The sequence below is a fragment of the Pteropus vampyrus genome, unplaced genomic scaffold (assembly GCF_000151845.1).
Source record: "Pteropus vampyrus isolate Shadow unplaced genomic scaffold, Pvam_2.0 Scaffold157, whole genome shotgun sequence".
Taxonomy (NCBI): Eukaryota; Metazoa; Chordata; class Mammalia; order Chiroptera; family Pteropodidae; genus Pteropus; species Pteropus vampyrus.
This window is the reverse complement of record NW_011888938.1, coordinates 1148042-1157115: the sequence shown is the minus strand read 5'-3', so window position 1 is coordinate 1157115 and position 9074 is coordinate 1148042. Positions and strand designations below refer to the sequence as shown.

Below are 9074 nucleotides of genomic sequence, written 5' to 3'. Positions count from 1 at the left end.
GCCCCGAGCACAGAAAGACTGCTCAGGGTGGGGCCGCGGGCGTCTGCAAAGCACAACGCTCATCCCGCCCTTAGAGCTCTGCTTTCAATACAGTTAAGGTCTCTGCTTTCAATACAGTTAAGGTCTCCTCTTAACTCTTCCAGGGACAGAGTATCTTAATGTTAGGGTACATAATCAAAGTTTGAAACTACAGCGGTCTCCGGCTGACGGGTGTCCACACGGAGCTGGGTACTCATCCAAGAGGTTCCAGGATGCGTTGTGTACAAAAGTGTTTGTCCCTCCTGCTTGGGATCGGAGCAGACAGAGATGCATTTATATCAAACGTGTCTGATAAAATGAATCTTGGTTTCCGGAAAACGAGGGAAAATTTCAGAGTCTCTACTGCAGAGCTGCAGACATCAGGGAAGGTCTCCATCATTTTAGAAGTGTCCGAATCACCAAGAACGTTTCGCTACAGGGGGGGCCTTCGTGGCCCTCTTTCTATACGGAGTTACCTTCCCCCATTCGTGTTTTCACCAAACCTTCGTAATTTAAGGATTCGAGCTATTTTACAAGACCCTTTTTCACAGACAATTTAACAAATAATTCCCTAATTTTCAGTGTTCTCTGTCTACTTGCAACGTGAATGAGGAGTCTAGGTACCTAGTCAATGAAATTTATGAAAAACAAGCAGCTTAAAAGGAGATCGAGTACCATATTATCGAATTTTCCACCAAAATCCTCGTCTCTCAGCTCCGCCAGTGAGTCTCCGCCGGGCGCTCCGAGTGGCGCTGGCCCTGTGGTGGGAGAGAGCGTGTGACCGCGGTGCTGCGGGCAAAGGAGGGAGCTCAGCTCACGGCCAGGCCCCGCACCGCCGTCAGAAACCCGCACACATCCCCAAACGTGTCCCCAAACACGTGCAACTTCTTTCCCAAAGTCTCTACTTTGCTTCGTCCAAGCAGGCAAAGACAGCGAGGCACAGATCAGGGACAAGAACCACCAACTCTGGCTCCAGATGGAGAGTGACAGCCCCCTGCACACTTGACAAGGTGTCAGCCTGGCCATACTACAAGGCCAGCTTGTCGTGCCTTGGACGTCCACTAACGACTCACATCCAACAAGAAGCCAAGCCACCAAAGAAACTAGAGTGATGTTCAATTAACCCATGCAGCTACAGCTCCTAGGCTTCCGGTATAAATTAAGTGACACAGCTTGTTTCAAGTTCAAGGGACTTCCGCCTCTTCCACCAAGCACCTCCACGAACGGGAAACCCATTTAGTTCTGCTCTTGGGGAGGAATCTTGGCAGACCCACCTGGGTCCTGGGTCCTGGCCTCTGGCAGCCAGTGTCCACTCTCCTGGAGAGACGGTGTGCCAGGCGGCAGGCCAGGCCCTGGGCACAGAGCTGCAGGATCAGGCCCGGGGGCCTCTGCAAAGCCAAGTGCAGAACCTGGGGACCCGCAGCCAGGCCCTGGCTCCACAGAGCCCAGGGGTGGCTGCACTGGGAACATTGGCACCCTGGCAGGGATGGCTGGCGGGCCGTCGGGGAGCGTCAGCGGAGCTGCATGGAGATGATGGAGGGAAAAAACAGTCAGGTTGGCAAGGCTTTCTTGTCACCTGAAGCAGTTCGCTAGTGGTGACTCAATAATTTATTACGTGCTACTCTAAACGGACACATTTCTCATTAAGAGATAGGAGAACCAATCACCAAAGCATGAAGGGTCGAAGATGCCAGGACACACCTGCTTCGGGGAAAAGTGAACATGCACTTTTTAGGGCAGAAGGGAAGACGTCGTTAAACGCAACGTGGGGCAGGGGCCCTAACCCCCGGCACACCCCAGTGAGCGGCTACGAGGGGCACAGCTCTCTGTGTCCCTTGAGTCCCCCACCTCCAGGGGTCCAACAGGCCACCCCCCCTACGGACTCGCCGTGGAGTGACAGCGGGGGAGGGGAGGAGACGCCAGGAGGCAGGCGTCTGGGGAGGGGTGTGCGGGCTCACCTGAGGGCAGCAGCCGCAGGCCCTGGCCAGAGCACTCAGTGGCCGGCACAGGTGGCGCCAGCAACGGGTTGTCAGTGCCCAGGCCCAAGGGAGGTGTGAGTCCTGGGCCGTCACACTGTCCCAGCTCGGGGCTCAGCGAGCAGGCAGGGCGCTGGGCGAAGGCCGTGTCGGGGCTCTGCGGCACGGCGCCCTCCTAGGGGAGAGGTAGTTCAGGCCCTCCCAGCAGCCCAAGGCCGTGGGGGACACTTGTGCTGGGCTCCGGGAAAGCCTACCTCTCCCCAGAATGGGGCACACACACGCACCCTTAAAACTGTGCTGTTCACACCCAACATGATGCATGACAGCCACGAGGGCACAAGCCACCTCGTCAGTGTCTCCCTCGGACCGACAGCCGGAGACGTACCTGGACCTGCCTCTCCAAGTGCTGCAGCCGGGACAGCCACGCCGGCTGCACGAAGGCCTCCTCCTCCGGCTTCTCTTTCAGCTGAGGATCGAAGAGTCGCAGCTGGGACGCGAGCTGGACGTGCGAGAAACAAAGGCCTGTCACTCAGGGACGGCGGGCAGCAGTATCCAAAACCTGCTCTGACCTGGGACCAATGCAGTCTCAGTGTCAAATGGCGATTCTGTCTGGATCAGCGGCCTCAGCTGTCCCGCGCCCCACATGCTGACATGGGGTGCCGCGTGCTCAGGACACGAGCCTGGGACCCGACAGCCCACGGGCTGGCCTCCAGAGTCACCACATGGGGCCAGCAGTGCCCGGACGCCCGAGTTGCCACCTGACCCTGCAGACAGGGCCTCACCCACCACAGACCCTGATGGGGAGTCAGCGGGTGGGCCCTGTGTTAGTGACCGCTGGAGCAGGGAACGAGGACGAGGGCTTACTAAGTACTGTTTGTTACACCTAAAAACGTCCACAGTAAGGAGCTCGTTCAGGTGTCACATGAGCACATTTTCAGAAACGAACCCCCTGGGGAGACGGAGTACGTGATGATGTGGCACTTGGTGCTGGGCGCTGTCCGCCCATCTCCTTCGCAAAGCTCTCAGAGGCCAGTCACGCTGTCCCCATTTTACAGAGCAAGAAACGAGGCCTGCAATGGGCCACCAGGCCCCAAAGCCAGGCAGCTGGAGTGTGGAGGCGCACGCCATAAACTGCGAGACTAGACTGCCTCGACACAGACGTTTCCGGAGACGGGGTTCCTCTTACTTTGATGCTTCTGCTGTTTCTGTGCCGGCGTGAGACAGCTAAGATCTCCTGTGCTAAGCCGCAAATCACCAGGCGCCCGCCCTGGAACACTTCGGCTCCTCCATGCCTCCACGAGCCTGGCCCGCTGCCCATATGACCCCCTCAGCCCTGCGCCCAGAGCTCTTGATGCGCCAGGCTCAGCCCGGCAGCCACATGCCAGGGACAGAGACGCATGAAGACAGTACCTGAACCAGCTGGCGAACCAGCACGGGGGAGTGCGTGCGGGGCTGTAGCAGGATGCTCTTGGCAATCACTTCACAGTAATGAAAGGCCTGTGTGGCGAACCCCATTTCGGCCAGGCGGCAGGAGTAGATGAATTTAAATACCTAAAACACACAAAGCCGGGCCGTCTCACGGCTCACCCCCTCCTCACGGCCCCACAGCCCCCAGGCGAGATCGTTCCGCATGTCCTGTATCTCGTGGGTGTCCCCAGCTCCAACAATGGCACCAGTCCCCACTCTGAGATATTTCAGGTCGAAGGAGGCACCCGAATTCCTCAGAAACTGACCCCTGCTCAGCACTGCCTGTCACAGAGCCACGGGGCGCGCAGCCAGGGACGCAGAGATCTGACGCGCACTCTGGACCGCGGACCGCCTCCCCTGCGACTGCGAACTGGTCCGCAGCCACGCTCCACTAGCACCCAACGGTGCAAGTGTGCAAGCGCTTACACACTCACATGTACACCCACTCCCCTCGATGCAAAAGCAGCTACTAAAAACCAAATACCAGAAACTCCAATACTTAAGTAGCGAGACCCCAAATACAAACAAAACTCTCCGTTCCACAGGATTTATTCTCGAGCACTGCAAAGCTGAAACGTCTCCGAAAGCAGGTGACCAAGTGACAGGAGTCCGTAAACCTGGCCGCCTGTCGGCGGCGCCCCGCGGTCGCAGGCTCACCTGGAAGTTGGGCAGGGGCCCGCTCTGCGCCCCCAGGGACTGCGCGTACTCGTAGGCCTCCGTCCGCTGAATGGCTTCGTTGGTCGCAAACTTTAAAAACGGCAAACTGTTGAGAAAATGAGCTATTTTCATCTTTGAGCGTGTCACGCCACGTGGTACGACGCGAGGCTGCTACCCTAGGCGGGCCTAGTGGGGGGGGCCACGTCCCTCAAGGAAAACAGACACCGCGGGCGCCTATGCTGCTCACCTGTGGTTTGAGCCGATCAAGACGAGCTTTGTGGTTTTCCTGGTGTAAACCCCAAACCCGACCTGGGCCATGAGGTAGCAGAAGTGCGCCGCGTCCAAGAGACCTCGCGAAGCTGGACACACGAACGGGCTCGGTCAGTGGGCTCCGCCCGAGAGGACAGAACGCGAACAGAAGACGCCGGACACGCAGAGGAACGCGGGCCTCGTGCCCTGCATGGCAGCACGACCCAGCGCCCGCTCCCAGGCCTGCCGCCGACCCACCTAGCGTGTCGCCCATCGTGGCCATCGTTCTGGACTCCACGTCCATGTTGTTACTCAAGTTGGACAGGACCATGGCGAGGTGTGGCCTCCAGTCCCCCCACTTCTCGTCTCCACAGCACTGAAACCAGACGGAAGCAACGCACCCTCACCCCGGGAAGGGCGCCACCTCCATTTGCAATGGGCTCAGTGGGCGTGGCGGGAAGCAAGGGTCTCATCCTGAGATGAAGCCTTGCCCAGGAGACAGCGCCCAATGCAGCGCAGCCGTGAGTGCCGGGCGACCCCACTGACCGTGGACGCGGCAGGCATCCGCCCGGACATCAGCTGGTAGACAGTCTGCAAAGGGTCGTTGATCGGGAGACTGTTGGCGAACCTAAGACACACCGAGAGCCACGTTTCACTCGGCTCGGTTTAAAAATCAGGACAAGTCTGGTCTGGTCTCAGCCCGAGAGACCGGCTGAAGCCGACCCTGGTGAGGCGCACGCAGCTCGGGACCAGAAGCTGTAAACGTGGCTGCGCAGCTGTGCCGAGCACCCGGGACTGGGACCACGTGGCATATGAGCTGCGTGTTAACGAAAAGCTCCTTAAAAACGCTATAAAATGTGAAGACCAAGGACCCCACTGAGAGTTTACAGAATTAAAGACTGTGCGGCTATAGGGCCGGGGCAACGCGTCCCTGTGACGGCACCGGGAGCAGTGGGCGTCCTCAGCTTTCTGACAACTACAGACACCTGTGTGCTTCGACAAGCTCCCGAGGCCGCGACCGAACCAGCCTGAGCTGCCCACGAAGAACCAGCCTGGCCGCACGCTACCTGGTCATGACTCTGGCGTGCGTCCGGCTGTCCATCTTGCTCGCAAGCAGCAGAGCGTGGCCCCACAACCCGCTCTTCATCGCAGACTCCAAAGCATCCTGCAAAGCAGTTCTGCGTTAGCCGAGTCATCAGTTTACCTCCTGTGACGTGAGCCAGCAGTGGCAGAGCGCGTGTTGTCACGCACCACCAGGAAGAAGGGGCTCAGCTGCGGTGAAGACACACGTGACTCATCGGCCCCCGAAGCTCAGAACTCGGAAAGAAGCCACTTGCCACTGCTCCCTCTAGTGCAAAGTCCCCGTGGCGGGAGGTCCCCGCACCTCCCTCTTACCACCCACTTGCAGGATAAAGAGCAAGTGCGTCAGAGGCAGGGGTCACGGGGAGGCGGCGCCACCATCCCCAGATGGTCCTTTCCCCCGTGAGAAACGCCACTTGCACGTTCCCGCCCCAGCTCCAGAATGACGTGAGGCCACCACTAGCACCTTTCAATGCGGACAGAGCCTCCCTGCACCCAAAATAATGTGGGGTGTAATTCAGAACACTCTGACTAGCCGTTTTCTAAGTAACTCTGGGCCTGTCAGATCCCTGCCGCCTGAGCCGGGCACGCGCTCGGCCTGTGCCCACAGCATAAGGGGCGCCCCTCCCGGCACCCAGCACAACCCTGTGAACTGCCACAGCACCCAACTGTGTGTGGCTTCCGGCGCTCCCTCTCGCCTGCAAGCCTTGGCACGTGCTTTGCTCTGACCGGTCCCTGTGGGGCACCCACGCCTACCAGCACCCAACTCGCTCAGAGATCCTGAGCTGGCCCCAACTGGGACAACAGGCTCCATTTCCCTCTCTGGCACGCATCTGTCCCTGAGACGCGCCATGTGTGGCAGGGCACGGCCTGAGCTTGAGAAATGCATTCATTTGTTGAATGACACCGAACCTGCAGGCCTTCGACCGTGGCGATGTTTACAAGATGCCGCCCACGCCACCTCCAGGGACGGTACGCGGGGCCAGGCAGCTTGTACACAATGGCGCCAAGGTGCTCGTGCTCAGCGAACTGCACTCCGCCCGTCCAGCTGCTCCGCGGCCCAAGCCTGCCCAGTGGACGCCGGGACCCACCGGTGGCCCTGTGGGCTCAGGGGCCTACCTTCTTCCGTCCATAGAGCAGCAGCTCTCTGAACCTCTCGGTGTCCTTCTCCAGCGTGCCCGCGACGGCGGTGGCCTGCGTGTCAGTGAGAAACGCGAGCTGGGCCTCCCCGGACTCCTCCTCGTCCGTGCGCCCCACAGCTTCATTGGTGAAATCAATCAGGTTGGCCTCGTCGGGTGACTTCCCAGGAAGCCACACTGTCCTGTGGTCCCGTAACAACAGCTCCGCTATGTCTGTCCCCACCACGGTCTGCAGGGGCGAGGATAGGAAGAATCACAGGGTACTCACTGCAAACAGGGCCTCGCCCAGGCCCCGCTCAGGTAAGGACCCCCAACGGGTCTCCTGAGGCGGGCACATGCGGCCACCATGAGGACAGAGTGCCACTCCCAACACGGCCAGGAGCCAGATGGACAGACCAGGCCCTCCAAAAGACCAACACGGGACCCCGAACCTCCCCCGCCCCAGATGCAGACCCTCCCCGTCTTCTGCCTCCCCACGCAGGCCCGGCACGGAAACCCTGCCCAACTCCGGGCCCAAGGGCTTGAGACTCGAGGCCCACAGAAGAGCTGCTCTAAGGGTAAAAGAGACACGTACCCCATTCTGTCTGCACAACAGAACAATAAAGTTCCAAAGGAGACTTGCAGACTCTTTGTCAATTAAGTTTTCGTTCTGCAAACACTTTGTGGCTTTGTTCTGTGCAAAATTAATAACATCCACTTTATGGGTGTCGTCTCTGAAACAAGAACGGCACTCAGTGAACGGCGACAACCACGGCCATGTGGCCAGGTGCGGCCACCGCCTCCAGACAGCGGCCCGGGTGCTGGGGCAGGGACGTACTTGCCGAGAGGCCCGGGGAATGACCGCATCTCGTCCTGCTCCGGCATGTGCTGCAGCAGCGTCTGCGAGAACGGGCGAGGGACAGAGGGCAGCTCAGGGGCGGGCACCTCTGTTGCCAGCCCGCTCTGCACCGAGGGGGCTGAGATGCCCCACCACGGGCACAGCCACATCTGGTCAGCAGAGGGATTGTCACACTTCTGGGCGGTCAAATCCGTTCTCGCCACCAAGCTCTGAAGCAAGGCCCCCACATGCGTGACAGGAGGGCTGTGGGGCTGGGAAACAGGGTGCCCACACCAGCCCCCAGGGCACCCCCTCCCCACCTCTACCCCCTACCGAAAATCACCAGTAGAGCAAGCATGAACAGGGTCCTCCCCACAAAGTCAGAAATGCAAATACAGACAGAAAACCAATAGGCAAGAAAACCCAAAGCAGCACCCAAAGCAGAGGCTTAACGTGCTGGCATCCGGGAGAACAGACACACGAGCAAACAGGACAGAAATAATCTGGCAGTTGAAGATTCACAGCAATTGACATTTTGCAAGGCCGTCTTCTCAGAGACGACGAAGCACAAGTGGAGGATGACAAATGCAAGGCACAGAGTGTACGGGCGGGGTCACCTCCATGCTGTGGACTTCCACCAAGGCCGGCTGTCCTTCTGAAGGCAGATTGGGGACCACTTTAATGAGCTGGCCCCCGGGACCAAACCGGGCACAGACGTGAGGCACGGAGAATTTCTCAGGAGAAGTGGGTCTTGACGGAACTACGTTTAAATGAAGGGAAAGGGAAACCGTTAGCGTGGAGGCCCCAAGGGCAGGGTGCTGCACAGCCGGACCTCCCACGACCAGCTCTCAGCTGCTGGACGGCCCGCCACAAAGCAGGAGCTACGCGCGTGTGTCAGAAAAAGTTCAGATCATTAAAAACGAGAACTATCCTCTTCCAAACCGAAAAAGCTCCTCTGAAGACCCACTGGGAAGCATGTGACAGTGCTCCCTGGCGCTCGGGGCCCTGTGTGCCCTTAGCTTCCGGTCTATGTCACAGTGTCCAGCGAGGATGACAGAGACGCCTCAAGTCAAAAAGAGAGGAAGATTTCTAACTGGATGCTGCTTTAAGAAGGAAAGGACCCCATCGCGTCTCAGAACGTCAAACGTGCTCCTGCAGTTTCCAGGAAACGGTATCGGTTCTAACGTTTTAAAGAAGAACTGAGAATGTGGCCAGGCTCTGACCAGGTTTCCAGGGAAATCAGACATTTCCTCCAAAGGCTGCTAACCCGTGTGCAGGGCCCCGGCGATACGGAGGACGAGGCCCCGCCCAGGAATGGGGCAGTCACACCAACTGGACGTGACAGACAGGTCGGGCAGCTCTCAGGCCCGTGAGCCAAACTGCAGCCTGTGCAATGCTATCAGCCCCTTGTGATAAGCCCTGTCACTCAAGATGGGTGTGCTGTCACATAGCTGTCCTTCCTCCATAGGGAAGAGCAGGCCAGGCCACCACCAGTCCCTATGTCACACCTTGCTCCCCACTTCCTGTCACAGGCGTGGAAGGCCGCCCGGTGCTGTGACCTGGCGCCTACTGCACCTGTAGGCAGGCGAGGCCTTGACCACACGCACCCTGCTCCACTGCGGGCCAGCCGCCATCAGCAGGGTAGCCGTACTCGGGGAAGCCGGGGGCGCT

The 9074-nt window shown here is 59.1% G+C and overlaps 1 protein-coding gene across 8 annotated transcripts in view; it reads right to left on the bottom strand.

The window, feature by feature from the left end:
• Positions 1 to 146: 146 nt before the first annotated feature.
• The window catches only part of SEC16A (SEC16 homolog A, endoplasmic reticulum export factor), a 23876-nt gene continuing 14948 nt past the window's right edge, over positions 147 to 9074 (bottom strand). For 6 of the 8 annotated variants that reach the window (XM_023536431.1, XM_023536430.1, XM_023536428.1 and 3 more), the window contains 14 exons: positions 8021 to 8163; positions 7404 to 7465; positions 7161 to 7299; positions 6567 to 6815; positions 5435 to 5532; positions 4914 to 4995; positions 4626 to 4743; positions 4366 to 4477; positions 4119 to 4224; positions 3405 to 3545; positions 2380 to 2493; positions 1977 to 2169; positions 1293 to 1538; positions 147 to 776 (listed from right to left, as the gene is read on the bottom strand). In XM_023536431.1, coding sequence (XP_023392199.1) covers positions 643 to 776; positions 1293 to 1538; positions 1977 to 2169; positions 2380 to 2493; positions 3405 to 3545; positions 4119 to 4224; positions 4366 to 4477; positions 4626 to 4743; positions 4914 to 4995; positions 5435 to 5532; positions 6567 to 6815; positions 7161 to 7299; positions 7404 to 7465; positions 8021 to 8163 — 1937 coding nt within the window. In that variant the 3' untranslated portion in view covers positions 147 to 642. The remainder of the gene's footprint in view (positions 777 to 1292; positions 1539 to 1976; positions 2170 to 2379; positions 2494 to 3404; positions 3546 to 4118; positions 4225 to 4365; positions 4478 to 4625; positions 4744 to 4913; positions 4996 to 5434; positions 5533 to 6566; positions 6816 to 7160; positions 7300 to 7403; positions 7466 to 8020; positions 8164 to 9074) is intronic. The other 2 variants (XM_023536432.1, XM_023536433.1) reach the window with 2 other exon arrangements.